Source organism: Hemiscyllium ocellatum, chromosome 10 (assembly GCF_020745735.1).
Source record: "Hemiscyllium ocellatum isolate sHemOce1 chromosome 10, sHemOce1.pat.X.cur, whole genome shotgun sequence".
In the NCBI taxonomy this organism is placed as follows: Eukaryota; Metazoa; Chordata; class Chondrichthyes; order Orectolobiformes; family Hemiscylliidae; genus Hemiscyllium; species Hemiscyllium ocellatum.
The window spans coordinates 73,739,418-73,761,044 of NC_083410.1; the positions used below are offsets into that span (position 1 = coordinate 73,739,418).

The 21,627-nt window shown below is 40.3% G+C and overlaps 1 protein-coding gene across 2 annotated transcripts in view; it reads left to right on the top strand.

Moving 5' to 3' along the window:
• Positions 1 to 1,610: 1,610 nt before the first annotated feature.
• The window catches only part of tcp1 (t-complex 1), a 54,300-nt gene continuing 34,283 nt past the window's right edge, over positions 1,611 to 21,627 (top strand). Inside the window, exons 1-6 of one of the 2 annotated variants that reach the window (XM_060831602.1) lie at positions 1,611 to 1,720; positions 3,602 to 3,687; positions 7,369 to 7,497; positions 8,383 to 8,480; positions 11,743 to 11,853; positions 12,832 to 13,013. In XM_060831602.1, coding sequence (XP_060687585.1) covers positions 1,648 to 1,720; positions 3,602 to 3,687; positions 7,369 to 7,497; positions 8,383 to 8,480; positions 11,743 to 11,853; positions 12,832 to 13,013 — 679 coding nt within the window. In that variant the 5' untranslated portion in view covers positions 1,611 to 1,647. The remainder of the gene's footprint in view (positions 1,721 to 3,601; positions 3,688 to 7,368; positions 7,498 to 8,382; positions 8,481 to 11,742; positions 11,854 to 12,831; positions 13,014 to 21,627) is intronic. The other variant, XM_060831603.1, reaches the window with a different exon arrangement.

A 21,627-nucleotide genomic window follows, 5' to 3' on the forward strand; every position in this document is an offset into this window, starting at 1 on the left:
GGGTTCAGGCAAAAGCCCTTCTGGCTCCTCAGATGCTGCCTGACCTGCTGATTTTTTCCAGCAACATCTTCTTGACTCTAATCTCCAGCAATGTAAAAACAATGACTGCAGATGCTGGAGATTAGATTCTGGATCAGTGGTGCTGGAAGAGCACAGCAGTTCAGGCAGCATCCAAGGAGCAGGAGAATCGATGTTTTGGGCAAAAGCCCTTCGATGCTGCCTGAACTGCTGTGCTCTTTCAACACCACTGATCCAGAATCTAGTCTCCAGCATCTGCAGTCCTCATTTTCACCTAACAATGCCAAGTGGCTGAGCAGAAGCTGATAGCCGGGTTCGCTACCCATAAGGATGACCTCAACCGGGACCTTGGATTCAGGTTACATTATAGTTGCCCCCGCCCCCCCCCCCCCCACTATACATTCACACACAAGCACACACATATACACACACTTATATAGCCATACACTCACACAGACCCCCTCTCATACTTACTCCCTCCCCCCACACTCATATCCTCTCACAGACATATACTCCATCACACGCACACACCCTCTCAAGCATGCACACTCATTTTTTTCTCACCTCATACACACACACTCTTTCTCCCTGACATGCACCTGCACACACACATAAGGCTATGGGGTGAACTTAACGTTTGCAGATTTGTATTTGTAGATACATTCTATTTTGTTCAAAAAGCACAAATTGTCGGCAGTCAATTTGTGAGACATTTTATAAATTCCACTTTGGAAATAGAACCAGTCTCACTCAAGACTGGAATACAGACTCTAGCCTCACACCCTTAATGCATTGTCTGAGCTGAGGTGTCACTTTTTAAAAAATAAAATCTTAAATTATCTCGAGAATGTGACTTGAAAGAAGTTCTGGGATTCACATATTAATGGATCAAAACCTGCAACCCATTCTAAAAGTTGAAAGACTGTTAGCAATCTAGGTTTGTTCAATGTATTGCATCATTTGTATGACATTATGATCTTTTGCTCTAAATTCTGTGTTCTACGATCCTGCCCGTTGAGCTACCAAATGAAGGAGCAGCGCTTCGAAAGCTTGTACTTCCAATTAAACCTATTCGACTATAAACTGGTGTTTAGATCAGATTGGCGCTGGAAAATCATAACACGCCAGGCTACATCCGGTGAGCAGAAATATCGACATTTCAGGCAAAAGGCCTTCATGTAATTTTTAACATTATCTAAGAAAACACGCAAGTATTCAGTTGCCTAAACAATGCAGAGTAGATGCCTGAACAAAATTGACAAAAAAACCTTATCGTAATTAATTATTTATGTGGGCAAGGGAGGGAATTGGTGAAAAGTCCAGAGCAACAGAGATAAAAGCAGAAATTGCTGGAAAAACTAAGCTGATTGGGCATCATCAATGGAGATAAAGCAAAGTTAATGTTTCGGTCCAGTGATTCTCCTGGATCTAAAACTGTTAATTGATTTCTTTCCGCAAATGCTGTCTGATCTACTGAGTTTTTCCAGCAACTTTCGTTCATGGCTCATATTTCGAACACCCGGAGTTCTTCTGGTTCTCCATAGCAACAATGTAAAATTACCCACAATGCCACATAATCCCGGCATACCGCGGGTACTTTCTTTTCCTGTTTGCGAGAAGGAGTTGAACATGGCGGCGATGGAAGGTGCGTTAAATGTATTGGGGCAGAGGACGTCTGGAGATTCGATTCGCACTCAGAATGGTAAGATATAGTGGATGGCTTTATAAGCGAAGAAAGGTGACGTTTCTTAGTTATTTCCGAGTGGTATTCCCACAGGCAGAGAGATCTGGGAACTTTCGTGGTCCCTCGTGGGATAAAGACACGTGTGTTATCGGTGAATGAGTAGGTAAAACGAGAATCCAAAAACTTACTCATGTCTGCGAGCTCGGCTTCTAGCTCTTGGATTCGGAGCCAAACGGTTGCTCCGTATCGCGGTCCGGCCCCGCCCGTCATCTCCGAATGTTCCAGAAGCTTCCCACCTGGAGAACCGTCCCACGTTCAACCCTTCCTTCATGTATCTCTCGTTGCCGAAATACTTCGACAAAGAGGCTCTATTTATCCTGTAAATTGCTTCAATTTATTATAGGATTCAGTTAAACTGAGACAAGCATTCTACAAAATGCGTGATAAAACCGGATGGGAGATTCAGCTTGTTTTTTCAGTTACAGTATTTCTTGAATGCAACTCCAGAAAAGTATTAGCTATCGTTTACTTTATTATTTTATGGATCTTTCATGCGCTGCCCGCCCCACTGTGTTCTCTTAGATTTCTCGCTTTTATATACTGAAGTTTATGATGTGAATCCTTAGCCTGAGGACTAATTTGCCCATTTGTTTGTCAATGGGAGTAATTCGTCCTTGTTATACAGGTGCTCATACTATAGAATAGTATTTTTAATTATCCTAATTTTCTGGATAAGCGCCTTTCATGCCTATTGAGGAAGGATGTATTGTTGGAACTGATACCCGGAAGTACCTTAGGCTCTGGGGAAAAGACCACAAGTAATCAAAATGAAAGTAGTTCATTGGGAAATAGCTGTTTTTAGCATGTTCAGAACAAATGCATCCCAGTAAATTAGAGTAACAAACTGTCAGGACAGTGGCTGCCTTTAATCAGACAGCTGTCATGACGCAAAAGCATTATTAGAGCATTTGCTGCATGCAATAGTTTTCCAACAGGTATTATGACCTGCTTTTTTCCCATACTATCATAAATTGTTGCTGAAAATGTGTTGCTGGTTAAAGCACAGCAGGTTAGGCAGCATCCAAGGAATAGGAAATTTGACGTTTCGGGCATAAGCCCTTCATCAGGAATCATAAATTGTTTCTATTCACAGAATCATCTAATGGCACGATGGGTTACTGAAGAGAAACCAGTTTAGGCTCCTGTTGAGGTACTTGCCCTCAAGGGGAAATATAGAACTATTGATAAGAGCCTGAAGCAAAATATGTGATAGATGTTAGGTTGTGAATACAAGTGAGAATCAGACTAAACTAGAAAAATACAATAGTGGCATGTGAAAGGAATCCAAAAGTTGCTCTTTGAGAAGATGGATGGGATTGATTTGGAATCAAAAAGGTGATAATTAGAGGGCATGGCTGAACTACTAAATGAGAACTACCATAGAATCCCTACAGTGTGGAAACAGGCTATTCAGCCACTGGAGCAGAGCAGTTTAATGAAAGATTGAGAGAGATGTTATTTGTACTGCTGAAGTGTATGTTCCTAGCCATGCCTCTAGTCAAATAGTCCCAGTGCAACAATGATATTGACAGCAACCTAACAAAGTGAAAATTACCTGATTCTTTTCTACAAAAGCAAAATAAATTCAAATACCACCCCATCATCTACTTTGAATTCAAAGCAAAATAACAGTCAGTGTCATTAAGTGTTATGGAATGGCATTTAATCCTCAATTTACTCATTCGCTCAGCTGAATTCAAGTTCCTAACACGCCATGGTGGGATTTAATGTATCTTCTCTATTAAATCTGTTAAGCCACTGTACTCAACTTCTTGTAATTGGTTTCAAAAGATAATTCTTATTTGCCTTTTTATGCTAGAATAATGGTTTTCTTTTCAGTGATGGCAGCAGCCTCCATTGCTAACATTGTGAAAAGCTCCTTGGGACCAGTTGGCCTCGATAAAATGTTAGTCGATGATATTGGTGTAAGTAAAATTTACCACTCTTTACATTTTTTGGCACCTAGTATATCTTCTGTTGAACGGTCAGTTGCTTTTTCATAAGCACTGGGTGCACTTGACCAAATGGCTAAGCTTCTTCATTTGTGCAGTTGAATATAGTAAAGCCCAGTTGTCTCCTCACATCTAAAGTTTGCTTTATGGATTTGACTACTTTCAATGCAGTCATCTTCATTTCAGTGGCAATTATCCTGATTCCCCTTCACCTTTCGCTCTGTATCTTGAGTCTCCCTACTTTCAAAGGCTCAAGTCTCCTCCCTTTGTTCCTCCCTTCCACTTCCCAGTTTACACTCCAGGAAAGAAATCTCTCGATTTTCTGTTCATGATTACTTTTTGTATGATGTGTTTAGATGCTTAACTTTATTGATGAAAAAATGCTGATTTTGAATCATAGGGACAGCTGACCCAAAGCTTGTACAATAATAGGTTTTGAGAGAGAAAAGTGGAGCAGTTTAAGGAAGAATTCCAGAGTTTGGAACCAATTAAATTGTGGTGTACAAGGTGCCAGATTTGGAGAAACATGGGGAAGTCCAAGGCCAGCTGAGATTGAAGAGGTTATGTGGTAGGAAAGGGCATAACAAGAGTTTTGAAGGCATGAGTGAGGATTTTAAAATTATTGGGCCTGGAGCTACTGCGAGTTTACTAGATTTGGAATAGTAGTAGTACAGGAGTTAAGGTTTGAGTTAATGTACACAGCAGAGCTTTGACTATTGCTAGTTGATACAGGGTAAAAAATGGGAGGCTGACCAGGATGGCATTATAGTAGCCAAGTCTAGGTTTAATATGCATGCTTGATGTTAGTGATGTTAAAGTACAGATTTGAGACGGCCCAGGGAATTCTTAATGGACTTAGACCTGTAAGCCCCTCTTGGTCCGTCCTGGAGATTGTGCTCTTTAGGAGTCTGGAATTAAAAAAACACTTATAGACAGATTAGTTTTAATTTTAGTCAACCCTTTTATTTACCAGTAGCATCACTGTTACAATATAAGCTAAACTAACTAGGTTCTAATAACCTAGGAGAGTAGGGTACCAGCTCTTCAAGTGCCCTTAGCTACTCTGATATACTGATACAAAGTGGCTTCCGTTATACAAAAGTTTACAAAAATATCACATAACAAAAAAATTCTTAATTAGACAGACAACAGTGAAAAACAATAACTTGTAAGGAAGAAAAGGTCTGTGTACACTTGACTAATCACTCCTGCAGGCCCTAGGTCATTCATGAGGTGGGAAAAACCTACCCAGCAGAGTTAGGCATCTATAGTAAGATAAACTCCTATCATAAAGAGGTAATTGAGAGTTCATAAGGTAACACAGTTAACATGTCAAATACAATCATTTTACAAAATGGCTTCTTAGCAAGGAGGGCAAACCTTTGACCATAAAATGGCTCCAGGCACAGGCTCATGCCCGAAACATCGATTCTCCTGCTCCTTGGATGCTGCCTGACCTGCGCTTTTCCAGCAACACGTTTTCAGCTCTTATCTCCAGCATCAGCAGTCCTCACTTTCTCTCCTTTTTTGAGCCTTGCTGCCTGTCAATTTTTCGTGTGCAGCAAATGTGTTCTATAATTCAGCATTACGTTTTAGTCTAAATGTTTAAAGACAAGTTTTAAGGCTATAGACTTTCTAGTGATGCTTTGTATTTGTTTCTTGAAACTCAGCATGCAATCAAACATCTTGATGAAGTACTGTCTTAATTCCTTTGCCTGGCAACTTTGCAAAGCTGAATGGAAATTCTTGTCAGGGGAACCACGTTTGATAAAGGACTCAAGATAATGGACCTCAGGCAATGAAGATGAGTGATTTATATTGGAGGAACCACTAGGTTGAGGCAGACTAATAATTTTAATGGGAGAGGGGCCTCAGTAGTGCTGTCTTGATGAAAGGGAGGTCCTAAATTTTTGGAAATCTGAAAATGCAATTTTAAGTTACTTGATTTTCAATCAGAAGAGTATGATGAAGGAAGTGGGCTTAACAAGCAAAGGTATAGTGTAAGAGCAATTTAAGGGAATGATCAGAAGTGGCCTTGTGGGGTGGTATGATAGGGGTTGTGAGACCATTTGAGATCGTCCAGGCAAGTCTTAGGAAAGAATGATCAGTGAACTCCTGAGGAGGATGCGCAAAGAAATAGCAAGAGGACTGCAGAAGAAAAAAATGCCAAAGGTAAATAAAGCTCAAGTCTAAAATACCAGTCAAAGCCCTATAGAATTGATATGAGGAAGATTGGCTACACAGATGTAGTTACATATCAGATCATAAACAAGTAATTAAATAAACAGTTATGCCGAGACAACACATCAAAAATCGCAACTTAGTTAGAAGTTCAATGATGTGGCTGTAGATTTGGGTAGGATTAGAGATACACTGATGTCCAAGTGCTTGGACGAATGACACCAGAAATGATTAGACAAGCTGTACTTTTAAGCATTTGTGAAGAAGTGGTCACTAACACTCGTCAGTCACCAGGCCTATGAATTGTAAAATACGTAGCAGCAAAATTATACTCCAAGTGCAATTTCACTAACAGTCAAATTGAGAATTAAGCAAGCTCAGTAGGTTCTGTGGCAGTAATTCCCCAGGTGTGGGTGGTAATTGACATGACTAATCAGTCTTCCAACCAATGTTCGTCCAGTCACCATTAAGATAAAGCTTTTGGATGATTTGACAAGCTGATCTGTCAGGCATGCTCTTCAGTGACTCGCTTTACTGTCTAACCTGCCATTATAATGAAGTGATGTTGAAAGTGAGCAGGGCTAGTTTGTGTATCAATGTCAATTTTGTTTCATTGCATAGATTTAAAAACTTATCTAAGTTAAAGAAAGCAACTTATCCCAAAAACACATGTGGCCCGATGCACATTTGTATATCAGCAAGCCAGATTTTGCCTTATTGTTGTAAGATTTCAGGCTTCTTAATTTGACTAGTTTGATTCAGCCTGTGGCTCTGCTGAAGAGACATCCTGTGACTATATCAACAAATCCTCCCCCAGTATTGATTTGCTCATGATCGTTTTCCTTTATCCATCCAGTATAGATTAGATTACTTAAGTGTGGAAACAGGCCCTTCGGCCCAACAAGTCCACACTTACCCTCCGAAGAGCAACCCACCCAGACCCATTCCCCTACATATACCCCTTCACCTAACACTATGGGCAATTTATCGTGGCCAATTCACCTAACCAGCACATCTTTGGACTGTGGGAGGAAACCGGAGCATCCGGAGGAAACCCACACAGACACGGGGAGAATGTGCAAACTCCACACAGACAGTTGCCCGAGGTGGGAATTGAACCCGGGTCTTTGGCACTGTGAGGCAACAGTATTAACCACTGTTGCCTCACTGTATAATGTTGATTTAATATTGAAAAAATTCGCAGTGTTCAAGAATGTCAGTCTTGCCTTGCATTTTATTTTGATGTTCTGTTCTTGAATGTTTCCTGAGAGTTTTAGATTACTGTAGTGTGCTTTCCTTTAGTAATGTCACATCTACTATATTTTGAAGAGCTCTAAACGAAAATTAAGAATCGGTATTGTAAGAATTAGTGCAAAATAGATAAAAGTATTGTGGGTGGGATAGAATAAATTATTTTAGGGTATCTTTTGGATTTTCATATTTCTTAAATTTTACATATTTCTGATCTTTTAGGATGTCACCATCACTAATGATGGAGCAACAATTCTCCAGCTGCTTGAAGTAGAACATCCAGCTGCTAAGGTGTTATGTGAATTAGCTGATCTGCAAGACAAGGAAGTAGGGGATGGTACAACATCAGTTGTAAGTCAATTGTGTCATCTGCCCTGCTTCTATTTTAGAAACGTACTAATGAGAAATACCTGTGGATTAACCTGAATTGTTCTGAAGTACAGTTTAAAAAAAAAATTATTTGTGGAATGTGTGTTGCTGGATGGCCAGCACTTAATTGATAGTCCCTCGTTGCTGTTAAAGATGATGGTGAGCTGCTGTCTTTGCTGCAGTTCACATGCTGTAGGTAGATCCACAACGCTGTTAGGGAGGGATTATGTTGCTCACTTAATTATTCTAACACTTGTTTACTGATTGGAACAAATTACAGCACCATGGACTGAGACCATTATTACTGTTTAGAATTAATTCATGACGGTGGATTAGAAATACAGTTGTCCACATCAAATGGGGAGACAGTGTTATTTTGAGATCCAAAAACTTAGAACATGAACTCTTGGGGTATAGAGAAATAATTATTCTGTATCCTATTGATGTCAAGTTGGAAGCATGATTTTTTTTAGATTACTTAGTGTGGAAACAGGCCCTTTGGCCCAACAAGTCCGCACCCACCCAGACCCGTTATGCTTTGTTGTTCATGAATGCTGTGTTTTACGTAGAAATACTCAACTTTGACTGTTTGGAAGATGAATTAATCACTAATTTCAATTTAATAATGAAGTTCAAATTTCTTTTAAAAACTGAACTTTCCATAATCTATAATATTAAAATTTCTTCAAATTGTTCGATGATTTGGTTTGTGTATGAATTAAAAACATTGCCTGTTTTTAGTTGTTTAATTCTTGTTGTTTTGTGAATGCTAGATTAACAAACCTATCCATCAGCTTTCAAAATGTATTCTGGGTGGGAAGAATAATTAATACTGGTCATCTTGTGTTGCTTTCACCTCTAATGCAGGTTATTCTTGCTGCTGAACTACTTAAGGGTGCAGATGAGTTGGTCAAACAAAAAATTCATCCAACCTCCATCATTGGTGGTTATCGCCTTGCCTGCAAGTAAGTTCAGAAAATATATTCAATAAGTCAAGTGTCGGAAGTTTTACAATTGAGCCTTTTACAGATGTGTGGCAGATTAAGTTGTTCTATGTTCTCTGGCATGATAAATAATTGTTTGCTGTTGAAGTTGTTTTTTTTTTCAGGTGAATTAAAACTTGTCAAATCTTGAAGTATTGAATTGGTATTTGTAACATTTTATTAAATAAAAATGTCAATAATGTGGGGTGCAACTATAGGTGCAAAGAATAGGCACAGAAGGTACATTGAGATAGTTGTTACATAAAGTCAAGTTTGGAGCAAGCAAGTGGGAAGAGGTGGTTTGTGGCAATTATTTTATTTAGTACAAGTGGAAATGTTTCAAATACAAGTCTGTCAACCATTTCTGAATTGAACTAGAACTTGTGAACTAGCTGTACGTGAATGTGATGAAAGCTGTTATCAGCAGTGCTATCAAGCAGCACTTGCTTATAAGTAAATTGCTCACTGTTCAGTTTGAGTTCTGTGACAGCCATTAGGTTCCAAACTCATTACAGCCTTGGTTCAATCATGCACAGCTGCATACACCAGAGGTGAGTGTTAGGTGTCCTTGACATCAAGGCTACATTGACGTCAAGGGACTTCACCTCAGCAAAATTAGAGTTAGTGGGAATTGGGCAGAAACTTTCACTAGTTGGAACAATTTCTTGCACAAAGGAAGATGGTTGTGGTTATTAGATGTCAGCTATCTCCGCTCCAGTGCACTTTGCAGGAATTCCTTGGAATAGATATTCTTAATCCATCTGTTCAAGAATGTTATGACATGTGTTGGAGCAGTTAGGACATGAATCTATGCCTTCTGGCTTAAAAATAACATGCCCTAGGCCCAACCAAGAGAGAATATAACCTTTGCCTCTTGGCATTAAATCCTAGAATCACTATGGAAGCAGTCCATTTGGCCTCGAGTCCACGCTGACCTTCCGAAGACCATCTCACCCAAGCCCACTTTTGTTTTCTATTACTTTTACCCTGCATTTCACATAGCTAATCCACTTAGCCTGCATATCCCTGGACACAATGGGCAATATTGTGTGGTCGATTCAACTAACCTGCACATCTTTGGACTGTGGGTGGACACCCACACAGACGCGTAGAGCATGTGCAAACTCCATGCAGACAGTTGCCCGAGGGCAGAATCAAACTCAGTCCTTGGTGCTGCAAGACAGCGGTGCTCACCACAGAGCCACCATGCTGTTCTTTACCATGAATGGCATTACTGTCAGTGAATCCCCGGTACTATCAACATTCTGGGAAGGGTGTCAACATTCACCAGAGCTTGAACTCTGTTGTGTGGCTATAATAGTGGGTCAAAACCTAGGAATCTTGCAGTGAATAACACACCACCTGATTCTCCAAAGCTGTCTGTTGTTCAACAAGACAAATCAAGAATGTGATGGAATGCTCTCCACACAAGTAATAACTGGATGAATGAATACAATACAACATTCGAGAAGCTTGACCTCATCCAGGAGATAACAGCCCCGTGATTGTCTCCACATCCACATGCGTTCACTCCCATTCCCACCAATGTTCATGAACAGCAGTGAGTACTACCTGTAAAATGCTCTACAAAAATTCTCCAAGATTTATTAGCATCTCCAAGCCTATGACCACTACCAATTAGATGGACAAGGTAACAGATATAAGGGAATACAACCACTCGCAATGTCACAACCAAGCCATTCTGATTTGACAATGTATCTGTTTCTTCAGTATAATAGTTATAATCTTTGAACTCTAGCCCAGCTCCCAGTGATATCTACATTGCATGTGAATATTTTAAAAGTATTATTTTTAAGAGAATCTTGGAGTTGAACAAAACTTTTGCATGTGTCCGTGAATGGTGAAGTGAGAGTAAGTTTGGAGGAACGGAGGATGTTTATTCTTAATTTAAGGGTCTCTGAGATCTGCATATTCTTGCAGGTTGTATTTTTCCCTTGCCACATGGAAAATGTTAGATATATTCAGCAGTAATAGAGACTGTAGAGATTCACATATCTTAATCAACATGCCTTACAGTCCTTTTCAGAAATTCAGAGTTGACACTTAATTCTTCCATGGTTTAAATACGAACACCATTACTCATTGTGTGTTGCACTAATATTGTACACAGGATGAACCCAAATAATAAACACGGTTGCTCCAATCAGTGTTAGTTGTGAGACCATTTTGTTCCCCTTATAAACTTCTTCATATTTTAAAAGAATTGTAGAACAGTGGTTGTTACAGCTTCAGTCTTTATTTCAAGATATACACGAGTTTTTATTTCATAAAAGATCTGGAGAAGTTGCTTTGTTGCCTGGGGTTAGATTTGAGAAATTATTAACTTTTCCATTAACCCGCATTGTTTGGCTAGCTTGACTTTGTTTCTTGGCTTGCTAGTTATTACTTGTGGGGAGAAAAATATAGTCACAACAATGTACTGAATTTGTTTCTGTACAAATAAAATGACTGCACATATGTATGAATTTTTTTGCATGTTGCTGTTGATGTATTCTTTTTTTTATTAGATTAGACTTAGTGTGGAAACAGGCCCTTCGGCCCAACAAGTCCACACCGACCCGCCGAAGCACAACCCACCCATACCCCTACATTTACCCCTTACCTAACACTACGGGCTTTTTTGTGACTATATAAAGTCATTAGAATTGTCTTGCTGAGAACTATAAATCAGGTGTGGAAGCGCATTCTCGAACATTGAGCCGTCAAGACGAACTTTTTGCCATGTTTATTTGCAGCCATTTGGGTATTAGATGAAACAAAAACAGAAATAGCTGGAAAAGCTCAGCAGGTCTGGCAGTATTTGTAAAGAGAAATCGGAGTTAATGTTTCGGATAGAGTGATCCTTCCTCTGAACGGACCCGAAACATTAACTCTGATTTCTATTTCAGCCAGACCTGCTGAGCTTTTCTAGCAACTTCTGTTTTTGTTTCTGATTTACAGCATCCAGTTTTTTTTGGTGTCTGTTGTGGATAAGATGAAGTTGCTTTAACCATTCTAATGTCGTGAAGTGAGAAATGGCTGATTTGTGGTAGTCTGATATCAAAGGAAGACCATTCGTAATTTAATTTTTAAAAAAGCAATGTCATGTTTTATCCATAGAGGTAAACATTGATTTCAGTTAATTTTTTGTATTGATACACTATTTTTCTCCTGTAAAAGATCCCAACATGAATCTTATTAAATAAAGACAATGTTGAGTAAACATATTCCTTTTTATTAACAGGGAGGCAGTCCGTTACATCCAGGAGAACTTGACCATTAATATGGATGAACTAGGCAGAGAGTGTCTTGTCAATGCTGCTAAAACATCCATGTCATCAAAAATAATTGGAGTGTATCTTTTGAACAGAAGCATGTGTTTCTGAAATTTTTTGACTTGTAAGAAGAATAAATTCAATGTGATTTTCTTGTCCTTGTACTCTAGTAGGCATTCCAAATAGAATCAATTCAAATGAGATATTTATATATTGGCAAGAAATGTGGCTGTTTTTTTAAAAAAATGTGTAAGTTGTTAGTGTTAAAGTCTGCTATACTTTATTAAGTGCTAGTTAGTATCAACTAACTGAACATGGTCAAGGTTGCTTTCCTGCCTATGCTTGGTTTTTCTTGATTAGAAACAAGTGTTTGAGTGCAACAGAACCTTTTAAAGATAACTTTGAATCTTAATTGAAATAAATCTGGAGTCCTCAAAATTGTTTAATACCAGCAAGTAGTATGAAATGCTGCTAGATGGCATTAGATTTAAATTTTTTCCATTCTTGATTTAAGGCAAATGTCCAGAGATATTCCGGTTAGATGGATTAGCCATGGGAAATGCAGGGTTAAAGCGATAAGGTAGGGGATTGGGTCTGGATGGGGTGTTTATTGGCAGGTCATTGTGGATTTGATGGCCGGAATGGCTTGCTTCCACACTGTAGGGATTCTGTTACCAGGCCTTGGTGAAACTTTCTTAAACTACATTTTGGTACAAGTGTCTGTTCTGTTTTCATTTGTCTTGAAATTAATGATTATAGCAACAATTTCTTGTATCTTGTCACCTGACAAATTTTGTTTCTGACGTAGATTATTTCAATTGCCTTCTTATATTTGTGCATTTGAGATGGATATCATTGAATTTTATGAATGAGTGGAAATTATCAGCAAGCATTTCTAGCTGACTAGTCTCAAGTTGACACATGTAAAGCCATAATACACTCGATATAATGTAGCCTCCTGAGTGTGAGAAGGGTGAGTTCTTAAACATACCTGAAGTAATTCTTGGACAGTTTTTAAATTTCTGTGATTCTTATTAACCTTGACTTTAATTGCACAGTGATGCAGATTTCTTTGCCAACATGGTGGTCGATGCTGCTCATGCAGTAAAATTCACAGATGCTAAAGGTCAGCCTCGCTATCCAATCAAGGCGATAAATCTGCTAAAGGCTCATGGACGGAGCCAGAGAGAGAGTCTTTTGGTGAATGGTTATGCACTTAATTGTACTGTTGGCTCACAAGGTAAATGTCAACAGCATTTAACTTTGTTCTAAATGGTGAATTTGAGGCATTTTTAAATGTCAGTCATAATACCAATGGAGAGACTTCAGTGTATCAGCAAGTGAATTGGAGATGGTGCATGACTTGTCAGAAAAATAGCGTTTTGCACGTACTCAATGTAGAATCTTTGCAGAACACAGGGACCCAAAGTCTGCTGCTTTACTTTATAGTGCCGAAGTGCAAGACATAATATGTGCAAGGTTATTACAAACTTCTAGATAAAAATCAATTCCATTTTATTTACTGCATGGTCTGAGATGGGAATTCACTAGTGTCTGCATTGTGGCTTGGAATAGTATCACAAATAATGGGCAATAAGCAGCTAGATTGGAATTTGCTAGTGTTCCTGTGAGCAAGAAGAATGTTAGAAAATACCATAATGCCACTGAATGAAGGATGGATTTTGGTAATGTCACTGGTCCAATAATCCAGAACCCCAAGTTAACGTCCTGAGTAATACTGTTCCAGATAATCTGGAATTAAAAGCTAACCTAGTGGCAGCCATTTTTTTTGTCATTTAAAAACCCAGCCGATTTATTAATGTACTTCAGGGAGAAAGTGAGGACTGCAGATGCTGGAGATCAGAGCTGAAAATGTGTTGCTGGAAAAGCACAGCAGGTCAGGCAGTATCCAAGGAGCAGGAGAATCGACGTTTCAGACACGAGCCCTTCAGGAATCCTGAAACATCAATTCTCCTGCTCCTTGGATGCTGCCTGACCTGCTGCGTTTTTCCAGCAACACATTTTCAGCTAATGTACTTCAGGGTAATGAATCTACCATCCTTACCTAGGGTGGCCTAGATGTAACTGATCTGTGACCCATTAGTGTCAAGTGAATCAAAAGGAATATTTTTGACTAAGTATTTTAGTAGATAGGTGTGGCAACATAGATAATTTGCTTGTATTTCAGATGTAATGTTCAATACATTAGTTTTAGTTAAAATCAATGAATCTTTTATTTAATTTCATCTGGCTAGGACTTGAATTAGGAGAGGGAGCATGTGAAGTAAGACCCTGGACTCCAGTTGGAAGGAAGTGGTTAGTGATGTCGCACAAAAATATCTGTGGGATGGCCTTCACTGTACTCAGAAGATAAGTACAGTATGTAATGTAGACACAGTACAAAACTGCAAAGAGTTCTTATAGTTTGTGTGCAAGCGTTTCAGTGTCATTAATTGTAGCATTATCCATTCTGGAAGAATAAAGAATGGATTTGTGTCCAATGGTTAAATGCTAGGACAGTGAATCTTGAGTATTGTAAGTCTTTGTGTGCATCAATTGTGGAGTATAGCTGGGTGTCCAAAAGGCAAATGGAATGCTGTTAGACTAGAGACCTCAAGTATCAAGGTGAGGAAGTTCTGCTAAAGGTATAAAAATGTGTACACAACCCTTGTTATAGATCACACCTGGGGTAGTGTACGTGCTTATGAGCACTGCCACGGAAAGGATGTGTTGCCTTTTGGAGGAAGAGTTCAGTACAAATTCACATGAATAGCCTACAGGAATTAAAATGAGAAAAGATTGGATGAACTAAGCCCTCCAAGCGGTGACAGTAACACAGAAGATTGCCACAGTTTACCACCAGTTCAGTATGAAGCTGAATTTAGAGATGGATTTCTGGAGGTGATACTGTGATTCAAAAAGTGGCATAGGTTTGGTTGATCAGGAACCATGTCTAGAGACAGTGAGTAAGGAGTGTCTGGGAAGAGAAAATACTTACCCAGTTGTAGTTTACTAGGAATATAGCCTGAGAGAAAGACACAGGGAAAAGTTTAGTGACGAGCTGATAAGGATTATTGTCTGCAGTTGATGAGATTTGAAATGGCGGGAGAAGACGTAGTAAATCTGCACAGCAACTGCTGTCATTGTTTGAGTTGGAGTATCTCTGGACATTTTTCTTAGACAATCTGTAATTCACAGTTGATCTTGGAGGAACCTGTGTTGGAGAGCTAACAGCACAGGAGCAGCAAAGTGGATTGTTTTAAGTGTTACCTTATTGATTTTTCTTTATAGATCTATCATAGTGAGGTTCTTTTTTGATTCTATGTTTTGAGATCTCTCTCTTAAAATTTAAAAATATAAAACATACAAACTAGGTTAGCCTGGAGCAGTGAAAGACTGCTATTTTCTGGCTTGCAGACTAAGGTGCAAACATAGCCTTTAGTAGAGTAGGCCTTGAGGATGGTATAGTGGCTCCACGGTTAGCACTGTTGTCTCACCATGCCAGGGACCCAGGTTTGATTCCAGCCTTGGACGACTGTGTAGAGTTGGCAGATTCTCCCTACGTCTGTGGGTTTTCTCTGCGTGCTCCGGTTTCCTCCCACAGTTCAGAGATGTGCAGGTTAGGTGAATTGGCCACGCTAAATTGATCATAATATTCAAGAGTTTGTGGTTGGGGTGCATTAGTCAGGGGAAATGCCGAATAATATGGTTAGGGGAATAGGTCTGGATGGGTTACTCTTGGAGGGGTCAGTGTAGACATGTTGGCCAATAATGGCCTGTTTCCACACTGTAAGGATTCCATGAGGTGATCTTCCTGTTGAATGAATGCTCAGAATTAGGAAGAGTTTCCATGTTACTGATTGTCTGTAGTAACTGTGTTTGATTGTGAATGCTATGAGATCACATCAATTGGTTGGAATAGCATTAGAAGCAATTAATCATTTACAGGAGGTAAGAAGTGATGGATCGCAGTTATTGGAAGGGAGAAAAGCTATCAATGCAATCAGTGGGTTGCTTCCAGGAAAGGTGGGAGAGGGAGGCAGGTAGTGCGGGAGTCTCCTGTGGCTGTCCCCACTTCAAACAAGTATGGTGCTTTGGAAAACGTAGGGAATGTAGTATGAACTGCCAAGCTTTTGGTACAGTAATGTAATGAGGGATGTGTGTTCCAAGCGATTAATTTGTGACAGAGGACTCTCTAGTCTGAGCCATAGACAGATGTTTCTGCGGCCCGAGCGAGAAATCAGAATGGTGTATTGCCTCTCTGGGCGGTGCCAGAATCACCTTTTATCTTGGATAGAGTACTGAATATTTTACAAGGGGAAAGGGATCAGCAGGAGGTTGTTGTATGCATTGCAACTAACTACATAGGGAAAAGACTGAGATTCTGAAAGGAGAATAGAAGATGTTAGGCAGGAATTAAAAACATAGGTCCTTGAGTAGTAATATCCGGATTACTCCCAGCGCCTCGAGCTAGTAAGGGTTGGAATATGAGGATAGAGCAGATGAATGCGTGGCTGAGGTGCTGGTGCAGGGGAGAAGGGTTCATATTTTTAAATGATTGGAATCTCTTCTGGGGTAGAGGACCTGTCAAAGAAGGACAGATTGCACCTGAATTGGAAGGGGACTAATATTTGCAGGAAGATTTGCTAGAGGATTTAACTAGTTAGGTGGGAGGGTGAAACCCAGTGAGATAATGAGGAAAGAGATCGGTCTGAGACGGGTACAGCTGGGGGAAGGAGCAAGTCAGACATTGAGGGCAGGCAGGAGCAAGGCAGAGAAGGAGGTTGGACTGAAATCAAACTGCATTTATTTCGATGCAAGGGGCCTAAAGGGAAGGCAGGTGAACTCAGGGCATGGTTAGGAACTGGGATATTACATCAGTCACAGAGATATAGATCAGGGATGGACAGAACTGGCAGATTAATGTTCCAGAATACAATTGCTACAGTTAGGATAGAAAGGAGGGCAAGAGAGGAAGAAAGAGTGGCATTTTTGATTGGGGTAATTTTACAGCTGTACTTGGGGAGGATATTCCTAGGAATACGTCCACGGAATTTATTTGGGTAGAGCTGAGAAATAAAGGGATAATCACCTTATTGGGGGGCCTATACAACAGTCTCAATAGTCAACAGGAAGTTGAGCAACAAATTTGGAAGGAGATCTATTATTAGTGAGAATAATAGGGTGGTTATGGTGGGAATTTTAACTTTGCAAACAAAGACTCGTACTGCCATAGTGTAAGGGTTTAGATGGAGAGGAATTTGTGTGTACAAGAGAATTCTTTAGATTAGATTACTGTATTACTTTTGACTGTATTACGAAAGATTTGTATTCAAAAATTGACTGAGGGCAGATGTTTGCAGGTAAAGGGATGTCTGGAAAATGGGAAGCCTTCAAAAATGAGTCCAGAAACAGGATATTCCTGTTAAGATGAGAAACAAGAGTGGTAGGTGTAGGGATACTGGATGTCCAGAGAATGAAGTTTTGGTCAAGAACAGGAAGGAAGCATATGTCAGTATAGATAGCAGAGATCAAGTGAATCCTTAGATGTGTAAAGGAATTAGCAGTATACTCGGGGAAATCAGAAAGGCAAAAAGAGGACATGTGATAGCTTTGGCACATAGGATTGAAGAGAATCCAAATAATATAATACAGTTAAGTACATGGCTAAAGAGCTGCTGGAGGAGAGGTGGGGTTCAGGTTTGTGGGGCTTTAGGATGTCTTCCAGAGATGTGGAACCTGTACAAGAAGGACAGGTTGCATCTGAATTGGAGGGGCACTCCATAGTCCTGGCAGGGAGGTTTGTTAGTGCCACTTGAGAGGATTTAAATTAGTGTAACAGGGCTGGGAACTAGACCATTAGGTCAAGTAAAATTACCAAGGAGCAGTCGGAGACTAAGAGGAAGATGGCAGGACTGGTGGTCTGAGGTGTATTTGCTTTAATACAATGAGTATGACGAGTAAAGCAAATGAATTTAGAGATTGCGTAGAGCACAAGAATAGGTTCAGTATAATTAGTTTGGGATTTTGCTGCACCCATCCCAGTAGTCAGTGAAAGCGGAACAGATGTGCAGGCAGGTTTTGGAAAATGTGAAAATAGGCGTTAGGTGGGTGATCTGAACTGTCCCTAAATTGACTGGGACTCGTTTAGTCCCAGCGGTTTGGATGGGTGGGGTCAAGAGAATATTTGTTACCTGTGTATAGGATTTTTTTTTAAATACCTTGTAAGTAGTCCAACAAGGGAAGGGACCATACTAGACCTGTTCTTTTGGGAATGTGCGTGGCCAGGTGATCAAAGTTTCAGTGGGGGAGCATTGGCACGTTCTAGAACAGTGGCCATAATTCTTATGTTTCAACCAAACTCGTCCGACCCAGTTTCGGAAACTAAAGTAATCCATTTGCCTTCATTTTGCCCATATCCCTGTGATCTTTCCCCATCCATGTATCTGTCCTGATGTCATTTAAATGTTGTAACTGTATATTCCTTTACCACTTCCTCTGGCATCTCATTCCACATGGGTAGAACCCTGTGTATGGAAACAGTTGCCCTCTGATCCCTTTTTAAGTCTTTCCCCTCTCTCAAAAGGAGCTGGCCCTCTATTTTTATACTCCCCTATCCTAGGGAAAAGACCTTAGCTATTCACCTTAACTATCCCCCTCATTTTATAAACCTCTATCAAGTCACTCCTGAACCTCCTGCACTCCAGGCAAAATAGCTAATTGTCAGGTGGAAGTATTGAATTTTGGAAAGGCTAACTGTAACAATACTGTACAGGTACTGGGGAATGTGTGGCTGAGAATAATCCATTTTTCATTTGGGAATCTTTTAATGGGCAGTTGATTAGAGGTAAAGAGCATGTTTTTCTGAAAACTAATTAAAATGGCAAGATTCTGGCACCTGAATTTGAGAGCTTAAGTCAAGTAGAAAAAGACATGGGAAGGTCCTCACCCTGAACAACTTCTCTTTCCAATCCTCCCACTTGCTCCAAACTAAAGGAGTTGCCATGGGCACCCGCATGGGCCCCAGGTATGCCTGTCTCTTTGTAGGATATGTGGAACAGTCCATCTTCCGCAACTACACTGGCACCACCCCCCACCTTTTCCTCCGCTACATCGATGACTGTATTGGCGCTGCCTCGTGTTCCCACGAGGTTGAACAGTTCATCAACTTTACCAATACCTTGCATCCCCACCTCAAATTCACCTGGACTGTCTCAGACTCCTCCCTCCCCTTCCTAGACCTTTCCGCCCTCCTAACCTGCAATTTTCTTCCTGACCTCTCCGCCCCCACCCCACTCCGGCCTATCACCCTCAACTTGACCTCCTTCCACCTATCACATCTCCATCGCCCCTCCCCCAAGTCCCTCCTCCCTACCTTTTATCTTAGCCTGCTGGACACACTTTCCTCATTCCTGATGAAGGGCTTGTGCCCGAAACGTCGAATTTCCTGTTCTTTGGATGCTGCCTGACCTGATGCGCTTTAACCAGCAACACATTTTCAGCTCTGATCTCCAGCATCTGCAGACCTCACTTTTTACTCACAGGTTTTAATTTCCCATGATATGAAATTTTTTTGGCTTACTGCTTTTCTGAAAGCCTTAATGTAAATGATGCTGAATACATTATATATTCGTTGAACTGCATTTCAAAGTTGGGAACTGAATATTCAGGGTTTTGTCTCTTTGAAAGAAAAGGATGGTGGGCTGACGTTGATGTGGCATGGAATAAGTACGATAGGAAGAGGTGATCTTAATTTGTTCAAACTTAGCCTATATGATAATAGAGTCATAGAGATATGCAGCATGGAAACAGATCCTTCGGTCCAACCCGTCCAACCAGATATCCCAACCCAATCTAGTTCCACCTGCCAGCACCTGGCCCATATCCCTCCAAACCCATATATAGTAGGAGGAAGAACCCATAAGTAGTTTATGGGCCCTTTGGCTATGTGGTGAAACAGAGAATAAGTCAAGAGATAATGTGGACGTGTAACAAACATATTACATTAATCACAGGGATAGTCAGATTGGCAGAAGTCATAATATTTAGGACTGTTTCCAAGAGTAAGTTATGGATCCAACCAGAGACTGGGATGTTTTGGATCTGAATGTGTAATGAGGCAGGTTTAATAAATGATGTCAGCATGAAAGATCCCCCTTTGCAACGTGACAATAAGATGATAGGATTTAGCATTCAGTGTGAGAGAGGGGAACTTGGCTCAGATACAACTAAGCTTAAATAAGAATAATTACAAAGGAATGAGGGAAGAGCTGACTGAAGTGGACTGATGAATAGAGTTCAGCAGCAAAGATTGTTGGGGAGCAAAGCATTTTAAGAAAATTCATGACTCATGGCAAAGACATGTTCTAGTGAGGGATGAGAGTTCGAGAAAAGGAATGAGCAAACTATGGCTAACCAGGAAGTTCATGATCGTATCTGATTGAAAGAAAAACATTGTGTGGCAAAGCTTAGTGATGAGAGGATTGGAAAAGTTTTTACAAGTTAACAAAATAATCAATAACATAAACTGAAGATCAACTTGCAAGTAATAGCAAGGTGGATAGTAAGTCTCTTCAAACTTTTTAAGAAAGAAGAGCAAAGCCAAAGTGAATGTGAAGTCCCTGGAAAATGAGGACTGCAGATGCTGGAGATCAGAGCCAAAAGGTATGGCACTGGAAAAGCAGAGTAGGTCAGGCAACATCCGAGGAGCAGGAGAGTCAATATTTTGGGCATGAGCCTGAATCGGGAATGTGGGGTCGGTGGGAGCTGAGAAATAAATAGGGGATGGGGCTAGTGGGACGGTAACTGGGAATGTGATCGGTGGATAATAGGTGGGGGGTGATGGTAATAGATTAGAGTGGATAGGTAAGAAGAAAGATGGTCAGTTAGGACAGTTCAAGAGGGTGGTTGGATCTGGAATGAGGTTGGGGGAGAGAGGAGATGAGGGAACTGGTGAAGTTGACATTGGTACCGTGTGGTTGGAGAGTCCCAAAGCGATAGATGAGGCCGCCTTCCTCCAGGTGTCGGGTGGCTAGGATTTGGTGGTGGAGGCGGCCCAGGACTTGCATGTCCTCAATGGAGTGGGAAAGGGTGTTGAAGTGGTCAGTCACAGCGATGGAGTAGTTTAGTGCCTGTGTCCCAGAGATGTTCTCTGAAATGTTCAATGAGTTGGCATCCTATCTCCTCAACGTAGTAGAGAACACATCGAGAGCAACAGGCACAGTAAGTTAGGTGTTTGGATTGCAGGAAAACCATCTGTCTGATGTGAAAGGATCCTTTGTGGCCTTGAATGGAGGTGAGGGGAGAAGTGTGGGTGCAGAATGTTGCCTAACCTGCGCTTTTCCAGCATCACGCTTTTTAAATTTTTTTAATAATATATTTTCATAAAGAAAAAAAGATTTTTAAATATTACTACAAATACAAAACAATGCAATTCAAAACCGTACAAAAATAGTACAAAACTAAACCCAAATAATAAAAAAAACTCCCCAACCCACCCTCCTATATGAATGTGTAAACATATATAGAGAAGTATAAAATTTTCAAAAACCTCAACTAGCTATTTAACTAACTAACAACAAACAAACAAACAAATAAATAGTAATAACTCAGCCCAGCCAAACAAAACACTCATACATTCACAGTCCCTCCTCTGCATATTGGACTCATGAAACACAATCGTTACAGCGATATAAAAGCCCTTGTTAGTGTAGCAGATAAATCTGTGTCCGGGTATTTCAAAAAGGGTTGCCATGTCTTGTAAAAATTCTCAGTTTTGTGGTGTACCATATTTGTGAGAAAATCCAGGGGAATATGCTCCATAACAATCTTCTGCCAACCCGACAGGCCTGGAA